Source organism: Macrobrachium rosenbergii, chromosome 49 (genome assembly GCF_040412425.1).
Source record: "Macrobrachium rosenbergii isolate ZJJX-2024 chromosome 49, ASM4041242v1, whole genome shotgun sequence".
In the NCBI taxonomy this organism is placed as follows: domain Eukaryota; kingdom Metazoa; phylum Arthropoda; class Malacostraca; order Decapoda; family Palaemonidae; genus Macrobrachium; species Macrobrachium rosenbergii.
In genome coordinates, this window is record NC_089789.1 from 37,733,606 (window position 1) to 37,756,105 (window position 22,500).

The 22,500-nt window shown below is 36.3% G+C and overlaps 1 protein-coding gene across 4 annotated transcripts in view; it reads right to left on the reverse strand.

The window, feature by feature from the left end:
- The window catches only part of LOC136832260 (uncharacterized), a 291,944-nt gene that overhangs the window by 86,820 nt on the left and 182,624 nt on the right, over positions 1 to 22,500 (reverse strand). For 2 of the 4 annotated variants that reach the window (XM_067093125.1, XM_067093127.1), the window contains exon 2: positions 5,504 to 6,346. In XM_067093125.1, coding sequence (XP_066949226.1) covers positions 5,504 to 6,307 — 804 coding nt within the window. In that variant the 5' untranslated portion in view covers positions 6,308 to 6,346. Of the gene's footprint in view, positions 1 to 5,503; positions 6,347 to 9,062; positions 10,191 to 22,500 lie in introns of those variants that run through there. The other 2 variants (XM_067093126.1, XM_067093128.1) reach the window with 2 other exon arrangements.

A 22,500-nucleotide genomic window follows, 5' to 3' on the forward strand; every position in this document is an offset into this window, starting at 1 on the left:
TTTGTACAGTACACACATATATATTTATATGTATATATAAATATTCACATGTATATATATATGTATATATATATATATATATATATATATATATATATATATATATATATATATATATATATATATATATATATTTCTTTTGATCGACTCTTCAGTTTTGGTATTTCTACTCAATTCGTTTCAGCTACCTATGTGGGATTCTTCCTTATACCAGTCTTATAAAAGTTAACAGCAGCATTTTTCCGAATAATTTAAATCTTTTCTTCTGATTTTATATCTTCACTCATTTGATAATGCAGGTGAAAACTAAGTAAGAGTATTGGCATTCATGAACTTATTTCCGGTTTTAGGTAAATTTTGCCAGAGTAAAAATCTGTTTTCCAACAACCTTACAGTAGATGCTCAATAAGCAAATGTATTGTACTATGATCTGGTATATTTATCTCTGTGACCTGAATTGTTGGTCGAACCATATTTGATTGACGTTTTAGGGCTCCGTTCATGCCAGAATAGCTAAAGGTTTAGCGGTAGCGTGGCCAAAGGATAACACACTGATTGTAAGTGTGTTATTGTCTTATCTAACTTCAGAAGACCTTCTCTGCAATTAGTTCGTGTTTCATGGATGTAACTGCTGTAGCTGAATTTTCACGTGCATTATGCGACGATTACAGAAGCCGTTTTAGAAGACTGAAGAGCGAAAATAATTACATTCAGTGATTCCAGTTAGATTCTGTAAGGACTGTATTAAGGGGACTTGATTTAGATTTCATGGATTATATATATATATATATATATATATATATATATATATATATATATATATATATATAATATATTATATATATATATATTATATATATACTGTATATATACATATATATTATGTATATATGTACATATATTAGTTTGCATCAAGTATCATGTCTTCTTCAATTTGAACACATCAGGTTTTAAGCTGATGTCAGTTGTCCTAGTTACTCAATGCGTAATTACCGGGAATAATCTGAAGAGACTCTCTTGCTTCAGTTCCACCATCAAAGAGCTGTCGGCTGCATATATATACATAAATATATTGGTAAACAGTTATTGATAGTTACTTAAGAGAGAGAGAGAGAGAGAGAGAGAGAGAGGGGGGGGGGCTGCGTTGACCATGTGTCTGATGAGGAAATGAAAATGACCCTTTGCAATACGATTTAAAATTGTTATTAATATGCAAGCTGAATAATAGGAGTGTTGAAATTGATATTTTCTATCGAGAAACTCTTGAGAAACAGAATTATGTAAATTTCCTCTATACGGATTGATTGATGGACAGCCCACAAACCTTGATGGATATATATATATATGTATATATATATATATATATATATATATATATACTGTATATATATATATATATATATATATTTTTATATATATATATATATATATATATATATATATATATATATATATATATATATATATATATATATATATATATATATATATATATATATATATATATATAGAAAACACCCTGCGTAATTAGGGTATCTTGTAAAAGTTGATATCACTGTGTAGAAAAGGCTATACTGCATTTTACTTTAGGGTCTTTTGCAAATGTATACATAACCTACGCACCTCATTTGTAAATTTGCTGACAGTACCTAAACACTTAAGTCCTGTATGAATATAATTATACTGATTGGTTAAAGGAATAATGATAAAAATAAAGTCTTGCCGAATTCGCTAGTGACATAAACGTCATAACCCTAACTACGTCCATACCACTAACCACGTCAGCAGCAGCAATTTAACAAACAAAGACTACAGAATGTTAATGAATTGAGGAAATATAAATTCATTCTCTCTCTCTCTCTCTCTCTCTCTCTCTCTCTCTCTCTCTCTCTCTCTCTCTCTCTCTCATACAGTGAATGGCTACAAATCACGTAATTCATGGGGATTCACCGCAGTACTCATAGGTTGACAAAAGCCATATTCTGAATCTTGGGAACTATCTTGGATTTAAAAACGTATATTTCCGAGAGGCATGTTTTCAAATTCGTTTATGTATGTTTGCTCATAGGTTGAGGACAACTGTGCACACACATACACAAATATATATGTGTATGTTTATATATATATATATATATATATTTATATATATATATATATATATATATATATATATATATATATATATATATATATATATATATATATATATATATATATATATATATATATATATATACTCTTTATATATATATATATATATATATACTATATATATAATATTATATTTTATGCAGTACAAAAGACACGATGCGTGGAAAACATAGAATGGTGTTAGTGAAGAAAATGCACACGGTTATTTATGTTACGACTGTTGACTTTACCAAAAAAAATAAATAAATAAATAAATAAAAATAAAAAGGAAAAAAGATTCTCCTGTGTCCTTTTCTAGCGCATTTCGTCATCTGGGCCAGGACATGCGCAGTAGAATGAGTCCCAAGTCGTCATTTCTAAAATGGGATACAAAAAAGAGTAAGGAAACGAAGTGAATTAGGATTAAAAGATAACGTTATAGGAAACAGACCAAAATAGTAAAAAATGGGTGATTAAAGTAGGTTATAGAATAAAGAGTTAAATAGAAGAAAATATGATTGGATAATCAAGGATTTAGAAACGGAAGAATTTAGATAAAAATGTATGATTATCAAGTACTGCGCTTAACCTTGTCGAACATGAATGATGTTTATGTCTTGAGAATGTACAGTAGATGATGTGTAATATTGATGATGTTTCGGGAATAAGTAAGGTGGTGATGTTTATTTAACTTTGGCCTGAAGTTATCGAATGTACTCAATGGTAATAATCTTGTAGAATTAATGTGTATGTTGAATAAATGATTACGTGGCACGGAAGATATTAACAAAATATGATAATGATGATGATGATGCTAAAGAGATGACGTTGATGATGACTCCCAACAAATTTAACGCGGCTGATGATGCCTGGTAATATTTCTTATATGTGGATTTGAAAAGACTCGAATAGTTCAGACGCCTCTATTTTCGTCCTTCTGTTCATCTGCCTCTCCTTTCATTCATTCATTCATTCATTTTACTCTCATTCACTGCCCTGACCTTGAAAACCGCGTCCCACGAGGCTGGTGTAAACTGCACGTAGCTCGTTTGTGTGTGTGCGCACATATGCGCGTTTCTGTGTGTGTGTGTGTGTGTGTGTGTGTGTGTGTGTGTGTGTGTGTCTGGCCTTGTTACAACCACCTTCCCTTCAGACTTGTCACTTCACTTCTCAGTCTCTTTGAGATGCTGTTTTTATTTATTTATTTATGTAGTTATTTACATATTTAGTTATTTTTATTTTTACTTTGCGCATTTAGTGTTTTCATTTTTATTTTTTCTTTGCGCATTTAGTATTTTCCTATTGTTATGCACTTTGTTTTTTTTTTGTATTTTCCTTCTCTATAGTTTTTTTGTACGATTTTGCCCTGAAGTTTACTTTCGTTTTCGCCTTTTATTTTCCCTTTGCTTCCTTTTCTTCGTTCAATCAGCTAATTTTTACAAAATTTAAATGTAACTTTTCTGTGTACTTTACTTCCTGGTATTTTTTTTTTTATTTATTGATTGCTCTTTATCTTTCCTTTATTTCTGTGAATTCGAACTCCCGTTCGTCTTTTCTTCTTTGTCTTTCGGAAAACTTTTATTTTCGATTTTTTTTTCCTTCAACGAATTTATTTTTTCACCCTGGTGACATTTTGACATGAAATTTAACACCACAAGTTTGCGTCCTCCCGGAGAGAGAGAGAGAGAGAGAGAGAGAGAGAGAGAGAGAGAGAGATGATTGACTGCAATGTCGGACTTGTAAATGTCATCATAACAAAGAAAGTCACGAATATTCTCGAATAAACGTCAGTGCAAGCAAAGTTAAAGTATCCAGTTCAAGGCTCATAAGACATGCTAAATGAAGAATAACGACTCATTGCATAAGTAATGTATTTGGTGGAGTCACGCACGCACGCACACACACAATACATACATACATATATACATATACATATACATATATATATTTGTGTATATTTATAATATATATATATATTTATAATAATATATATTTATATATCTAATATATATATATATATATATATATATATATATATATATATATATATATATATATATATATAATCCATGCATGTCGTTTATCTGTGTATTATTTCGTGGCGCATGTCTGAGTGCATTTAAACACACACACACACACACACACGATCACACAATGACGCAGTGACGAGCCCATAGAAAACCGCAAAACGTATTTATATCATCTTTCAAGAGCAGAGAGAATTGCTGATCGTCTCAGTCAAGAGGCGAGACAGAAAAGGCGGGGGATGAACGACTCCGCTAATGATCCCTGGCATCAATCACAGCCCTAAGTGGTCATTAAGGGCAATAACACCCTGGAAAAGCAGGAGTGGTTTGACGCCTATGGCCTAGGGCACTTCTTGAGAGAGAGAGAGAGAGAGAGAGAGAGAGAGAGAGAGAGAGAGAGAGAGAGAGAGAGAGGGAGAGAGTATGACACTTCTTGTGGGAGGGGAGGGGAGGAGGAGAGAGAGAGAGAGAGAGAGAGAGAGAGAGAGAGAGAGAGAGAGAGAGAGAGGGAGAGAGAGAGGCGTATGACACTTCTTGTGGAGAGGAGGAGAGAGAGAGGGGCCTATGTCACTTCTTGGAGAGAGAGAGAGGAGAGAGAGAGAGAGAGAGAGAGAGAGAGAGAGGCCTATGTCACTTGTGGAGAGAGAGAGAGAGAGAGAGAGAGAGAGAGCATCCTTCTCATGTGTAGTATGCTTAATTTGTGTATTTCATCTTCAGCTAAATTGACAAAATTTGGTTGTTCTTTGTTCTGAATTATTTTTTGGGACGTTCTAGTTTAGTTCCATAAATTATCAAGAAAACATTACGGTTTTTTTTATTTGTGTAAACAGCGATAGCCTCATGGGTAAACAATTTTAATTCAAAGGGACAACTGTAAACAGTGTGATAAACCTTGTTATATCAGATTTGTTAATATTTTATTCTCATGGTCTAGGGTGAAAGCAGTATGACAATTCACACAAGTATGCTATTTTGCATCTTTTAGCATTTGCTTTGGAGATTGCACACTCGAAATCAGATTTTATGCCTGCATTGCATACTTGTTGCAACGCTTGTGCGTCAGATACTGAAAGATACCAGAAAACGTACTTTTGTGATGCACCGTGATATATTTTTTCCGTTCGACAGATGAGCATTAACAATGATATGAATTCTCAATACGCAAAACATTTATAACTAAATGAAACGGCTGTATGACAGGTTTATGAATGATCATACTACAGATAGAATAGAAATTATATACCAAGAATACATGTCCAGTGGTGAAAATGCAAAACGTAAAGACAAACTGACAGGTAAAGAAAATGATGCAGAGTAAATATGTAAAGGATTTTATCCGTACTCACCATCCCTGGGTCAGGTGCCGGGGGCTGCCAAGGAGTGAAGGATGTTTGAGGTCTGGAATCTGCCGGCAGCAGGGGACCCACGAACCCCTGTTGTGAGAAATGCATGGAGCCTCTCATGCTGCGAGGAGACATCTCCACCGAGGGCTCCATGAGGCCCTGCGACCTCCGCATGGAGTGTGAACCGGACCGGAAGGCCGACTGGGAGCTCCTTCCCGGCTGAGGAGTTTGCTGGAATGAATTCTCTTCGGCGCGCAGCGCTAGGGCCACCGGGTGCTGTTCCTGTCGCTCCCGGCTTATCATTTGCTGGAGTTTGTCGTAGCTTCCCTTCGTCGATGTGACGGCCATTTTTCGAAGGGCATCGTAGGAACCTCGTCGGTCTCCAGGTCCTATCAACGTTCTCAGCTTTTCGAAAGCTCCTTTGGTGGGAATCGAAGAACTGGATTTTGGCTGAGGGTACTTCCAGATGCGACCGTAGACGGGGCCTTTGGGCCCTGCGCTGGGATCTGGGGCGAATGCCATGAGTCTCCCGTAGGAGTAGGGCCTGGACCTGGGGAGCTGATTGGTGGAGGTGGCTCTCCGCGCCTCTCTCTTGCTCAAGCGCCACATGGCTCTCAGCTCCTCGCACGAAGGTTCTCCGCGCAGCCTGTATCCAGGCACATACTGGTTGAACTCGAGATCCCTTTTGGAGAGGCTGATGTCCACGCCTTCTTCCGGCAGGACGTCGAGGGTGTCGATGGGAGGAGGCTGGGCGCAGGTGAGTCCTGCAAGCCCCAAAATGCAAGACGCCAGCAGCAACCCCAGCATTCTCGGGCCACGCTCACTGCTTGCCCGCCATGAACACACCTGCAAGAGAGAAGGGAAAGGATGTTTAGTGAAATGACCCGTGAAATGAAGGACGATTCGAAAGTGATTTCCCTACTGTCATGCCAGGCGATATGCTCTTTTAAAATATCGTCATGCGAAATGAGTTTCTTAATAAGATGAATGCTCCATGGCAGTCATTCAACGAAGTCAGTAAAATGAATGATTCATGTTTCATCTCTTCAAATGCTTAAGTTTTCGACTGCTGTGAAATAGAATATATTTCAAAACACAATAATGAAAATAACAATTTAATCAGGTAAGATGCAACCCATCCTCCTCTCTCTCTCTCTCTCTCTCTCTCTCTCTCTCTCTCTCTCTCTCTCTCTAAATTTAAAACCAGCAACCCCTAAGAATCTGTCAGACGGCAAAAGGGATAAAGACAGCAGAAGGTTACCTCCACAGAAAGGCGAACAAGCGGAAGCGGTCGATTACCGCATATATCCGGAATGCAAATGACAAATAAGCGAAGTAACTGAGAAAGAGGAAACGCTTGCGAAGGGCGTCTGCCCTGAGTGCGAAATGGAAAAGCCCTTGGGACAATTTAGCTGACACGCGGAGGGCATAGCATGAAGGACGGGGCAGAAAGGGTTGGGGGACGTCTGGCTTCCTGTAGGGTACCCCTCGGTGGATGACCTCTCTCTCTCTCTCTCTCTCTCTCTCTCTCTCTCTCTCTCTCTGTGCTGCCTTCGGTCGTATGAAGTTTTACATAGAATTTTTAGTTTTAAACACACTAAGAATCTAATCTCTCTCTCTCTCTCTCTCTCTCTCTCTCTCTCTCTCTCTCTCCTTATAGATTACTGTCAGTGACGAAGGTACCTAGAAACATTTGTTGTGTTGGTGATGTCAGTTAACTATCTATCTGTGTACGTCTGCCTTTTAATAACGGAATCATTCGCAATGCATTAATGATTATTGATCAGCCATAACAGGTAATAACAGGTCTCTCTCTCTCTCTCTCTCTCTCTCTCTCTCTCTCTCTCTCTCTCTCTCTCTCTCTCTCTCAGTACTAGACACTGTTACGTCATGGTTTCAATTGCAGCTTACGAGCAGTTATAATTGATTACTCTTTTTTTTTTTTTTTTACAATGAATACATTAAAAACTTCGATCGGAAGAGCCGGTGTGAATGAGATGGAAAGTAAAAGGAGAGAGAGAGAGAGAGAGAGAGAGAGAGAGAGAGAGAGAGAGAGAGAGAGAGAGAGAGAGAGAGAGAGAGGTAATGACTTCACACATATTGTGTTAGAAACCATTACATAACTGTAGCTGGTAGTGGAGAGAAAGGGACGTGTGCATATTTTGCCAAAGGAAGACTGGTTGTTAAAAAATGATGTTGGTCAAAAACTGTCCGTTGCTTGTAGTGGGGATGGTCGGTTTTATTAATAACCTTGTTGTTAGGAACAACCACTTTTTTTAAAATTAGCAAACTTAGACAAGAGTCATTGGACGTATATTGCCTTGCGGAAAAAATGGTTCTCATTTTGGCTCCTATATTTTCTTGTGGGAAAGTGGTGTTCGTTTTGTTTGCTGTTTGGGATAGAAACGTTTTTTTTTTTAAATCTTATTATCCAGCGAAAAAATGGTTTTGGTTTTCTTTGTCACTTTGTGTGTATTTTCTGGGAGTCGAGAAAGGTATTTTAGGTTAAACATTTTCCAGCGCTAAATGGTACGGTTGCATCTGCTTAGGTTTCTAGTATTTTGTGATGGGTGGAAACGTTTTTCCTAAGTCAGGTTTCTTTTGAAAAAAAAAAATGGGGGTGGGTGTGGGCTTCATTTTATCAGTATGTTATGTGTGTATATATAATGGATGGGTATTTGCAAAGACAATGTTTTTTTTTAACCAAGGCAAGGATAAAGTTCTTTTTTCCAAGGCGAGGATAAAATGGCATAATTGTGCAAGAATGTTACGCTTGTTTTCTAAGCGATTGTTATTCCCAGAGATCGATAAACTTTGCCAGTAATCAACTCACCGTGGAAAAATGTCTCTAGTTTAATTTGTCTGTATATATTTCGTGTAACGTTTTCTCAGCCTCAGAATTTTCCCACTAAAGAAAATACTCGATTAGACCTGCTGTGTGACGTGTATTTTCTTGGAGAAAGAAACACCAACCGCCTTAAATTCAGATGAGACTGACGTATTAACTGAAGTAGCATGACTGGTCTTAAGGAGCAAAATTTACCAACGTGCGTTTTTAAAGGTAGAATCTGATAAATTGTGTACGCTATTAAAATGGCAATGGACGACAGTGAGGCCGCATAGCCACATTATCTGAAAATATCTGTGTTCGTGAGGGGGATTCCAAGATGTACTTGCTAATGTTTAGAGAGAGAGAGAGAGAGAGAGAGAGAGAGAGAGAGAGAGAGAGAGAGAGAGAGAGAGATTATAATATTAACTCCATAATAAGGTCATTGCTTTTTAAGCCAATTTAATTTCTTTATAATGAATTAGTCTTGGTTTATAACCAGTCGGTAGGGGTGTGGCCCTGTAAAGTCCTGATTAACTGAACGCCTAATTCTCACACTGAATTATCTGACATTAAAAAAAAATACTCCGTGGGAAAATAACGTCAAAATTTACAACAGCTGCGATAAACAAAGAGAGAAGAGAGCTAAAAAAAAAAAAAGATTGACGTAAAATAAAAAGGTTATCCCATCCTCAAACCACCTGAAGAACCGGGTTATCTAATGACGAGTCTTACCATAAGATGTTACGCTCAAGAGCTCCCGCCGCTGAGGGGAAAACGGCAGATTTCAAGAAAACTTGTGATTGGCTGGACGGTGCGAAGATCTGACCAATGGCAGGAAATCCTCGGCTCTTTCCAGATTCCTGATTGGTGCGGATCAGCCCGGTGTTCAGCAATGTCTGTCGTTGAGTGTGTGCGTTTGTGTGTGTGTCTGTGTCTGTTACGTCACCCTCCTTTCAGGGGATTAGTATCTGTCGAGACCGAATTACGTTTTGTTGTTGTTGCGTTTTTCCTGAGTTATCCTCGTTTCACAAAACTTATTCTCACTGTCGCTCGGTTCACAGTAGTGGTAGTTTTCGTCATCACTTCCGCACAAACAAAGTTAGGATAAATAAGTAATTCCCGGAGGCTGAATTGTAGTTCAGTCGCTCACACTTCGGTTCTAGTCTTCCTTTTAACCTTTCTTCCTTCCTGTGTCTCTTTTACGCTCGCACGTCAATTCTCACTGACGAATCCGCGAACGAAAAGTCGCCTGACGCCGCATCAAACGTCGTCGTCGATGTTGCTTTTCGTTCGGCGAAGATCACACACAGAAATAACTTAAAACTCACTCTCTTTCTCTCTCTTGCTACGTGAAGCGGCCGATGTCTCGTTGGGTGACTATGTGAAGGCGAAGACCGCGCTTAGAACGGGAGTATTTATAATGGCCCAGACTTTTCGTCAGAGAAAATAACCGTTCAGTGGGAAATAACGAATTCGCACGAATAACTTGAAGGAAGATGCTCTGTCGACTCGTTCACCAGTAATGTTCTTTCTCGGGTTCCTTATAGAATGTCCGTGAGAGATTAAAGCGAGAGAGGGAGGGAAGGGCGCGACTGGGGAATGGAGTTATGGGAAACAATGAGAGTACGATTTAATGCTAAGGAGAGGTAGCTAGCTGTGGGTTCGAGAATGGCCAACAGGTTTTGGGGGGCACGCGAGGCAAACGACGCTCACACAGGAGGGTAGTTGGCGGCTGACTGAGTGAGGGGGAAGGAGGAGAAGATGAAGAGAGAGAGAGAGAGAGAGAGAGAGAGAGAGAGAGAGAGAGAAAGAGAAGAGGGCATGTCGGGGCACCCTGGAGTCGGCTCTCGAACGCACCCCTTATTTACGTGTATACGCCTTCCCTTCGTTAGTCCCCCTTCCCCCGGGCTCCTACCCAGCGAGCCCACTGTGGCCCCCTATACTCTACCATCACAACTCTCTCTCTCTCTCTCTCTCTCTCTCTCTCATGTAGCCGAGCCACGAGTTTCTCAATTCTCGTCTCATTTCATTTCCTCCACTTGGCTTTCATCGCTCCTTCTCTCTCTCTCTCTCTCTCTCTCTCTCTCTCTCTCTCTCTCTCTCTCTCTGATTGTGACATTTCCTTCTTGATAAAGGATTCTCGGCTTCGTGGCAATCAGGGGGTCTCTCACTTCGTTGCAATGATTGCCTCAATCTTTGCAATGGCAAGAGACACGTCATAACCTCTTAAATCGCAAAAAACCGATTTGTCTAGGGTTATTTGTGCCAGTTTTAGATTATTTTTCTCCCCCTTTCCATGTCGTAAGTGAATATTTGACTTGAAAGTTTGTTTTCTTAATTTTCAAATTCGAGAATAATATTTTCGTTTGATAAGCGGCCACTCAAAATAAAAGATTAATAATAAATCAAATAAACGGCAGTCCCTAGCACCACTGTACTTGAACTACCAAATCAAATACTTCATATGCCTACACAGTGGGCCAACTTGATACTTACCTTTACTTAGCGTTCTTCTGAACCTCTCTTAATAGACAGGCCCTTCTGCTTCGACTTCTACACAAAATTCTCAAAACGTTCAATTTCTACACATTTTTTTCCCAGGAGTCTTCCGTTCTCTCCACATGGTTAAGCCACCTCCGAAAGCTTCTGCTTTACCTTCGACTATAGTTTCAAACGTCTGAATTCTCAGCCTTCAAAGCCTTCTTCACTCAGGATAGGCAAATAATTAATTTTAACAGCTTCACCATTCCTTTATTCTCATTCAACACCCACATCTCACGTCCGCAACGTACACTGTTGACATTTACCAGAACTAAGCAAATACAGCGGTCACACAATGAGGTGCTGACTTCTCGATTTCCTGTTTTTTCTTCGTGTTTAATTTTTGCTTGGAAAAAAGAGTGAACAAATAGTAAATCTAGAAGTCCAGAGTTCATTGTGTGGGTGTTATGTTTACGATTATGCAAAGGAGATATCTTCTGAATTTCTGTCAAATGTTATTTGTACTTTCCCACACTGCAAAAGCTTTTATGTAAATACGTTAAAAGGGCAAATATGATATGTATATATATATATATATATATATATATATATATATATATATATATATATATATATATATATATATATATATATATATATAAGATTTTTACATTTTTATTTTTTATGTGTTATATCTTGTTGGAATTAATGTTCACGCATATTCGTGAACTGTAAGACTTTAATGATAAATGTTAGTACTTTTAGAAGCTAATGTTAAACACAGCTAAAACGTAGACTGTAAGACGATGTCAGACGCAGGTAAACGCGTCTTGGTGACGTTATTGATAATTACAGGTGAAACGTAATATCTGAGAATATATAATAAAAGCAGACTGAAAGACGAAGATTGTAAGAAGTTTTGTTGTTATGTTAAACACTTACAAAACGCGATAGCTTCGACGCTTGGATAAACTGAGATAAAACATGGACAGCAAGGCGATAACCTTAGGAAAAAGCAGTATTTAAATGCAAATTTTACATCTTATGAATCCTATACTCCAGAACGCAGCGTGAAACGCAAGGTAAGACGCAAACGGTAGAACGTAGCGTGCAAGACGACAACGACAAGTAAAAAATACAAGCGTTGAGATGTCAGTGACAAACTCTGAATAACGCACAGGTTGTAAAACGCCAGCGGCTAACGCGGATCAGACTTAAAGCACAAGACTTGGACGGAAAACAGAAGGAGCGAAAATGCCAGGAATGTCGCATGAATCTATTTGCTCGCTGTTTTTTGGCAATATGGCGCTGTTTGCTTTCGGACTGTCGCCTCTCTCTCTCTCTCTCTCTCTCTCTCGCTTGCAAATAGTTTCGCGGAGTTGATAAAATTAATCGGCAGTCATTTATTCCTGCTTCTCCTTCCCGGTGACCTCTCTCTCTCTCTCTCTCTCTCTCTCTCTCTCTCTCTCTCTCTCTCTCTCTCTCTCTCTCGTTGGTGGCGCCCTTGTCTTTCATTTTAGAGACTGGATTCGATCGTGATGTGAGTCTGAAATTTATATATATATATATATATATATATATATATATATATATATATTTATATATATATACACACATATATATATATTATATATCTGTATATATATATATATATATATATATATATATATATATATATATATATATATATATATATATATTATATACACACACACACACACACACACACACATATATATATATATATAGATAGATAGATAGATAGATAGATAGATAGATAGATAGATAGATAGATAAAAAATTTCTCCCTCTTGCTGAAGCCGACTGGTATTTGGCTGATAAAAGTCTTTGATCTCTGGTAAATATTCTGTATTCTTATAGTCAGTGTATTTCTCTTTCATCTGAAAATACGCATGGGTAAGAGAGAGAGAGAGAGAGAGAGAGAGAGAGAGAGAGAGAGAGAGAGAGAGAGAGAGAGAGACTACTTCTTGATCCTTTATTCATGGTTTTTAAAATTTTAATTTTCCATGTAGTGATTTTGCCTCAAATGAGCTGTTTTTTTAAACGTTAAATGAGAAATTTTTAAAGTTGTCCATATTAAATTATTTCTTGGTAAAAGTGAGAGATTTCTTTGAATTGATTTTTTCTGCTGAATTGAATGAGATAGCATTGAATGAGATTTTTGTAAAGTAAATTCTGCTTTCTCCAGGTAAGAATTCGCTATTTTTTCGGCGTTAAATACAATGTTTATGTTTTCTGCAAACGAAAAATTTTTTTACCATTAAGTGAGGATCATACTTTACATACATTTCCTTTACAATGAAGGAGTTTTTTTCCAGGAAATTAGTCTTTCTTTAACAATAGTTCTTTCGTTTAATGGTTAAAGAAAATATTTTCATTTATTGCTAATAGAAAATATTTTCGTTTAATGCAATAGCAAATATTTTCGTTTTGTGATAAGAGAAAATATTTTCGTTTAATGCTAATAGAAAATATTCTCGATTAATGCAAAATAGAATTTTGTTTCGTTTTAATGGCAGTATATTTCATTTAATGCGACAGCAACACTGCTTAATGTGATAAAATTTTGTAATGCAATAGGAGAGAGACATTCTCTTTTACTCTAATAAAAGATACAAAATTCTCATTGAATGTAATGAAAAATACAAAACTTTCATTTAACACAATAAAAAATTAAACATGTTCTATTAAAAGAACGTGTTTAATCTGCGTCAGACGAAAATAATTTCTATTGCTTTAAACGAAAATATTTTCTCTTGGCATTTTAAAAAAAATATTTTCTATTAGTATTTAAACGAAAATATTTTTTTATTAAAGAGTGAACGAAAATATTTTCTGTTAGCACTGAACGAAAATATTTTCTATTAGCATTGAACGAAAATATTTCTATTAGCATTGAACGAAAATATTTTCTGTTAGCATTGAACGAAAATGTTTTCTATTAGCATTAAAAGAAAATATTTACTATTAGCATTTAAACGAAAATGTTTACTATTAGTATTTAAACGAAAACATTTTCTATTAGCATTAAACGAAAATATTTTCTATTAGCATTGAGCGAAAATATTTTCTATTAACATTGAACGAAAATAATTTCTACTGGTATTAAACGAAAATATTTACTATTAGCATTTAAACGAAAATATTTACTATTAGTATTTAAGCGAAAATATTTTCCGTTAGCATTAAACGAAAATATTTTCTGTTAGTATTAAACGAAAATATTTTCTATTAGCATTGAACGAAAATATTTTGTATTATCATTGAACGAAAACATTTACTATTAGCATTAAACGAAAATATTTTCAATTAGCATTTAAACGAAAATATTTTCTGTTAGAATTATACGAAAATATTTTCTTTTGGCATTAAGCGGAAATCTTTTCTGTTTTAGCATTAAACAAAAATATTTTCTGTTAGCATTAAACAAAAATATTTTCTGTTGCATTAAACAAACGTATTTTCTGTTATCATATAACCAAAAATATTGTCAGTTAGTATTAGACGAAAATAATTTCTGTTAGCACTAAACGAAAACATTTGCTATTAGCATTAAACGAAAATATTTTCTAGAATTAAATGAAAATATTTTTTATTAGCATGAAAAGAAAATATTTTCCATTGCATTAAATGAGATTATTTTTCATTGCTGTTCATTAGATGAGAATTTTCCTTTTCCATGCATTAAGAGAGAATTTTCCTCTTCTTGCCGATTAAATGAGAATTTTTCTCCCGTTACGCAATACATCGACAGAAACACCGCCATGACTCTTGAGTCAGAAAAGCCTCTCTCCGCCGCTGTCATCTTAAGAGAATTATTCTCTCTCTCTCTCTCTCTCTCTCTCTCTCTCTCTCTCTCTCTCTCTCTCTCTCTCTCTCAACGCTGAAAAAAGAGCCACCCTTGAAGCCGACACAATTTTCACTTTCGTTTCTGGTTGGAATACATTTCTGAAGTCGGGATCTCTCTCTCTCTCTCTCTCTCTCTCTCTCTCTCTCTCTCTCTCTCTCTCTTGTCTGAAGTTCAGAGCAGTATAGTCTGAGGTTCAGGCAGAAATACTTCTCTGAAGTTCGGAATGTCCCTCTGAAGCTTTGTGGAGTGTTTTTAAAACTCGGAGAGATCCCGAGTGCTTTTGTACCGAAATCTCTTTGGGATTGCTTTTGCATTTGGACCCTTTTTTTCTCTTTCTTTTGTATTTCCTTATACTCTGAAACATTGTCATTTTCGGAGTACCTTTAGAATCAAGAGAAATGTCGTGTTTTCTCGGGTTCAAAGACATTTTGAATTGCCCCGTGAGGGGTCGGCGTTTCCAGCACGGTCGTAGATTATGTAACCTTTGACATTTAGGCAAGGTGACCTAGATTGTCCTTTGCTTCCGAAACCCCGAAATTCTGATAAGGAATGTCCTCGTAAAATCGTCGTTCGTCTACGCATTTAAAATGATGATCAGTTAAGTTTCGTTGTTTAAAATCAGTGCAACCTGTTTTAGGTCATTTGTACTTCCTATACTGGAATACTGATCTCCGTTGTGGATGTCTGCTTCTGCCAGAGGTTTACCTCTTTTAGATAGAGTGGTTCGTGGTGGTAGGTTTCTGTTTCCTAACAGTAGCAGTTATGACTTAGACGGTCGACGGATGGTCTCTTGTTTGTCACTTTTTCATAAGTTGGATTTCAACAGAGGTCTTCTGAGTCTAACGATCCTGATCCTTTATCTGCCGAGAACAACCAGATTCGCTGAACAGTATCACTAATATGCAGTCAATGTACCTCGCTGTCGAACTTCAAAGCCCCAGAGACCTTTTATTCCTCACACTGCACCGTTGGACTGTGGAACAGCCTCCCAGAGGATGTCGTGCGATTGGAACTTCAGAAGTTCAAGCGAAAATGCAATGCATTACTACCGTAATACGATTCTTCTTGCATTTTAATACATTTTTTTATCTATTTATCTATTTTTAGTTTTTTTTTCTTTTTTAGTAAATAGGATTAGTTTATTTTTTCGTCTTTTAATAAGTGGGATCTCTTTTTTCTGCATTTCACTTTAGTTCCTCTTACTTCTTCCTAATGAGCACCTTAATATTCTTTGGAAGCTTGAATTTCAAGTCAGTGGCCCCTTTGGTGGGCTTGTTCCATATGAATAGGGCTCTTCTTCTTAATAATAATAATAATTAGCTTAAAGAATTCGTCCATGCTAAAATTGTAAGGAAATGAGGGATTCTTAATCAGAGAGAGAGAGAGAGAGAGAGAGAGAGAGAGAGAGAGAGAGAGTGAGAGAGAGAGAGAGAGAGAGAGAGTTTGTCCTTTGCTCTTCATTTCAAAAGAATGGGCACCTTAGTTTGTGTGTGTGTGTGTGTGTGTGTGTGTGTGACATTGAGAGAGAGAGAGAGAGAGAGAGAGAGAGAGAGAGAGAGAGAGAGAGTTTATCCTTTGCTATTCATTTCAAAAGCATGGACAAGCTGTGTGTGTGTGTGTGAGAGAGAGAGAGAGAGAGAGAGATTATCCTTTGCTATTCATTTCAAAAGCATGGAGCAAGTTTGAGAGAGAGAGAGAGAGAGAGAGAGAGAGAGAGAGAGGAGAGAGAGAGAGAGAGATTGTCCTTCGCTGTTCATTTCAGAAGTTTGGGAGTTGGGTTAGACAGAGAGAGAGAGAGAGAGAGAGAGAGAGAGAGAAGAGAGAGAGAGAGAGAGAGAGAGGTGTGCGTGTAGTAGGAATGAGTGACTGATGCCGAAACAACACGAAAGCATCCGTTTGACGTCAGCGGGCCTTCCCAAAATTCAACCCGGACCCAGGCGTTATAGCTCTAGTCATGCAAGCAGGAAACGGACTTCAACTGGATATTCTGATTTCTCTGTTCAAATCTCTTCCTAGAACTTTTTTGGTTGTTGTTGCAATCTGTCTATTATGTTGCGCTGAGCAGGAGGTGTAGAAACCGCTGGTTAACTGACTAGTCATGCGTTCATTGAGGTGAAGTTGCGTGAGGTGGTGTCATCACAGTTACTATTATTATTGTTGTTTTTATAATTATTATTAATGATAATACTGGCAAAAGTAGTGTAATGCACTTTATAGCACCAGTAAACTAAATTGTACACATTATTATTATTATTATTATTATTATTATTATTATTATTATTATTATTATTATTATTATTATTATTGTTTTCTTTGTTTTTTTTGTTGTTGTTTTTGTTGATGTTCTTATGAAGTATCATTACTGTTATTTTTGCCAATTTGTAAAATAATAATAATAATAATAATAATAATAATAATAATAATAGTGTAGTGTAGTAAATTAGTTTTAAGGGTGCTGTTAAGTTTTGTTATATTACTTTTGTTAATAATAATAATAATAATAATAATAATAATAATAATAATAATAATAATAATAATAATAATAATAACAACATTTTTGTATAATTGTAGTTGAAGGCTACTGTTAAGAGCATTGATTTTCCAAGCACACCTCAACGAAACTAAATGCTTTTATATATATAAAAAAAACGAATTAAACAGAGCAAAGAAATGAAAAGAGAAGTATAACGAAATCCAGATAAACGGAGATAGGAAAATCAACAAAGAATCAAATCTGCGCATTACCAAATCGGGATAAACTTCTTATTTATAGAAGTAATAAAAAAAGCAATTAATTTGAATATTCTTTTTATTTTTACTTTTTTTTTTAATGAGTGAGATCTCTTCTTTCTGTATTTCCCTTTACCTCCTCTTACTTCTTCCTAATTCCATATTCTTTGGAATTTTGGGTTTTAACTCAGTGGCCCCTTTGGTGGGCTTGTTCCACGTGAGGAGGGCTCATCTTCTGAATAATAATATATATAACAATAATAATCGTCACCTTGACGCCTGTTTTAAATAGGCAAATGAACAAATAGTCCTCAAGTGTGCTGTAATACTACTCCTGAAAAAAGGAAGAAAAAACTCCCTCCTATTCACGGCTCGGAGCAATCAAGGTTGACCTTGAGTTCTTTTCAAAGTACGACCTCCAACGAGGGTCGTTACTCCCCCTCCTTCACTCCTTCCTATCCTACAGAGAAGTCCTTGGACTTAATGTCGTCGTCACGAGACGAGGACTCCATGTGATGAATGAAGGACAGTGCCTAAATTAGCAGAGAGGCCGACGGAACTGGCAGCGTATCGCACTTTTATCTGTATGTCAAGAGAGGCAGTGTTTGGCAAATAGATCGTTATAGAAAATGGGACATTGTGGACAGTGGTTTATTCGTTTTTGTTTGTTGTTCTGTTTGGGTTCGTGATCCTCTGTTTAATTAAAATAAATAGTTAAACTTCCTCTGGTTCAATCCAATTTTTATCTTAACTTCTCTGGTTCAGTCCAGTTTTATCTGATATTCAGACGGCGACGCACAGGAGAGACATTTCTTGCTCAAAATTTGAATGTCGTTTGTAATTTCCCTTATTATGCATGTTATTCAGTTAAATACTCTCTAACTGTAGAGAGTATTTAACTGAACATTACATGTATAACAAGGGAAATTACAGACAGCATTTAAATAGAAAAAAATGAAATGTCTCCTCTGTACGTCCGCATCTAATACTCCTTCGTAATATCCTGTGTAACTGGCGCAAGCATAAATATTCCAGGAGTCGCTTCTCTTCAGCAAGGCAAAGCGGTTGGGTGCGTTCCCAGCTCCATTTCTCCCCAGTTTATTTCGGTCAAAGAACGACAGAAATGTGATAACAAGAATTACGAGACAGCTCTTGAGTATGTTGAGAAGCGGCAGGAGTGAGTTTTGGAGGAGGAGGAGGAGGAGGAAGAGGCTCTCCTCCATTGGAGAATGACCTCCCCTCTTTCATTGCCCTTGCAATTCATCGGATGACGTGGCCACTTGGGTCAATGACGTGCGGGCCAAGAAAAAACATGCACGGGCAGGCACGTCAACAGGCAGTACGTTGGCTTCACGTACATGAGTGCGTTGAGACGTGACCTTTGAACGTGAACGCCTGTTCATTTCGTTCGTACGTTGACGCACTCACGGCGCCCTCGGATGTAAAAGCAAGCACATTACTCATACACGATTTCACGCACATGTGTACATGTGCATTACTCTCATGTATGTATAGATAAACATACCTTACCCTCACAAGCAAAAGACGAGTAGAGAGGGCACAAAGAAGCACGTAATTGAACGTTCGTAAGCTGGGCGCACGAAGGCATAAATATATGCAAATATATGCGCGTAAAATGTGAACACATCCACGAACACAAAAGCTCTTAAGCTGCTTTTCAAAGGCACAGCCGACTGCTTTGCAAGCAGTCTCAAGCTAGTCTTGGAAGCAGTCATAAATAGACACACGGGAGTCACAAACATATATATATGACAAAGTAAACTCACAAGTATTTATGGTCTTTTACACATACATTTACACACAAACGTATGAATAGACTCTTACATAAAGAAAGCTTTTACAGGCATTTGTAGATTCTATACCATTTGATCTCTCTCTCTCTATAATCATTATCTTTCATCTTTGTTATGGAATTATATCCGTTCGCTTCAGATAAACTTTCTCTCTCTCTCTCTCTCTCTCTCTCTCTCTCTCTCTCTCTCTCTCTCTCTCTCTTTATTATAAACATTATCTTTCATCTTCGGTATCAGTTATATCCGTTCACTTCGATAAACTCTCTCTCTCTCTCTCTCTCTACTCTCTCTCTCTCTCTCTCTCTCTCTCTCTGACTATTATAATCATTGTCGTTCATCTTCGTTACTGTTATATCCATTCCTCAGATAAACTTCTCTCTCTCTCTCTCTCTCTCTCTCTCTCTATAAACACTATCTCTTCATCATCTTCGTTATCAGTTATATCCGTCCACCCGATAAACTTCTCTCTCTCTCTCTCTCTCTCTCTCTCTCTCTCTCTCTCTCTCTCTCTCTCTCTCTCTCTCATACACAAAAATTGTACAGATCTGGGGAGAAGGTATATGTATCCCCACATTATTTTTGATCGTCTAACGTAAAAGAATTATTTAAAAAAAAAAAGAAGAAATGTTCGCCGATCAGTTCTCCCGTAATTCGCTGAAGTCTGGCAGCGATTTTCCGTGATTTGATTTAATTTTGTTTCTATTCATAGGCGGTGACGTCATCGACAGGACGATTCCGTTGGTCAATTACTGTAACCTCGCAGGCGTTTATAAAAATAAGATAAGTTAGTTGTTCGGTTGGTTAGATTATGGTGTCGTGAAATTACAGAGTCATGGTGCACGTGCGCGCGCGCGCATATACGCACAAAAAAATTCAAGAAGCAAATATATATATGTATGTGTGTTTACACACATATGTATATTAAATGATATATATATATATATATATATATATGTATATATATATACTGTATGTATGTGTATAATATATTATATATATATGTATATTTATATATCATACTATGAACTATAATATACAAAGTTCGCTTGTGTTTCTTAGTTGTTTGTTTGTTATTGGCGAGTCTTCTTGTGTTTAGGTGTATTAAGTGACGGACGTGAGAATATTTTGCCACAGGAGAGTCGCTCTTGGTTTCGTTCAAGTGTGAATAAATGACTATATATATATATACATTAAGATACATTACTATATATATATATATATATATATATATATATATATATATATATATATATATATATATATATATATATATATACTTACTGTATATACACACCTAGAGTGCATGTAATTGTTTTATGTATACGTACGCACACTTTCGAAGAAGTAAAGCTGTTACCATATGCCCATAGAAATCCTATGCAAACCTTTGCACATGAACCTTCCATCCGATAATACCACACGCCATGAAATGTCTCTGAGGGGGAATCCATGTTTTTCTCCAACTTTGCTCGAAATCCGTACAAGGTAAAAAAAAAAAGATAATAAAATAAGACGCAGGAGATGAGCAGTGTTGATTAATATCTAGATGTTTTCGCGTTCGTATTAAGTGTGACGTCACGTTCTGTTATTATTACCCCGTGAGCAATGTGTAATAACATTACTGATTTCACCGTCACGGTCTTATTGGCAGCGTTTCGGCTGTTATTTTTGTTTTCCTATTCTGGGATTGTGTGTTCGATGCTGTGGCGAGATAGAAGGAGGTGCGGATCTCTCTCTACCTCTCTCTCTATCTTTCTCTCTCTCTCTCTCTCTCTCTCTCTCTCTCTCTCTCTCTCTCTATATATATATATATATATATATATATATATATATATATATATAAATATGAATATAAATTTTTATGTAAAAACATATGTTTTCATATATATATAAATGTATATATATATGTATATATACATGCATACACATACATACATACATACTTTCGGGCATATACACACATACACGTGGGTGTGACTTTGTGTCTTTTGAATATGTATAGTTTGTTGCCTGTCTTAGGTAAATAATCTTAACTTGGAGAAATAAAAATAGAGACTTACAAAAAAAAAATGTAGAAAGTAAATACATTACTGAAATGATTAGAAATCGAACTAAAGGAAAATATTTGTCTGAACGATCCCTAATTAATGCAAAACAAATAAAGGCTAACTTGATGGGGGAAGATCAGGGCGAGTTTGAATATATATATATATATAATTTATATATGTATATATTATATATACATATATATATATATACACACAACACCAATATATATATATATATATATATATATATATATATATATATATATATATATATATATATATATATATATATATATATGTATAAGGATGCTTTTTCCAGTAGTTTTTTACTACTATAAAATAACTACTGTTATTATTACTATTTTTGATGCTACTAAAAAAAACATTATAATCATGTTGATGATTACTTCAACTGTCTGTCGATTCCAGACGTTTTTTTGTAAAACTCTCAGTTTAGCTTTGCCAGTCAAATGCACATATTTATTATTTATTTATTTTTTCGACGCGCGCGGCGGGAGCTCCCGTTTGTAAAGGTTCTAACCGAAGCAGCAGAACCCAGTAATATTATTATTTACTTAACCTTGACGTAGCTGCCTTTCTCACAGGCACTAAATGCTACTTCCTAGAAACAGACGACTTCATTTAGACGACAAAATCTCATTTTCCTTCGGCTCAGCTTTCGCCTTTCGCGGCAGTAATGAGATTAGCAACAGTCGACGAAGCTCCGTTAATTTCTTTTGCGAGATGGTGTACACCGCTACCACCGCGTTATTTTGAGAATCTTCTTGTTCGGGGGCAAACCGACCTTTAATATAGATATAGATAAAAATAAAAATAAAATATAGATTTAAATAAAAATAAAAATAAAATATAGATATAAATAAAAATTAAAAAATTAAAAGTTAAGTATACCTTAGTTTAACCAGACCACTGAGCTGATTAATAGCTCTCTAGAGAGCTGTGGGAAGGATTAGATTTATTTTACGTGGCTAAAGAACCAGTTGGTTACCTAGCAACGGGACCTACAGCTTGTTGTGGGAAACCGAACACGTTATAACGAGAAATGAATTTCTATCACCAGAAATAAATTCCTCTAATTCTTCATTGGCCGGTCGGGGAATCGAACGCGGGCCTAGCAGAGTGCTAGCCGAGAAATATAGATATAAATAAAAATAGAGATATAAATAAAAATAAAAATAAAAATATTAGACATAAATAAGCATAAA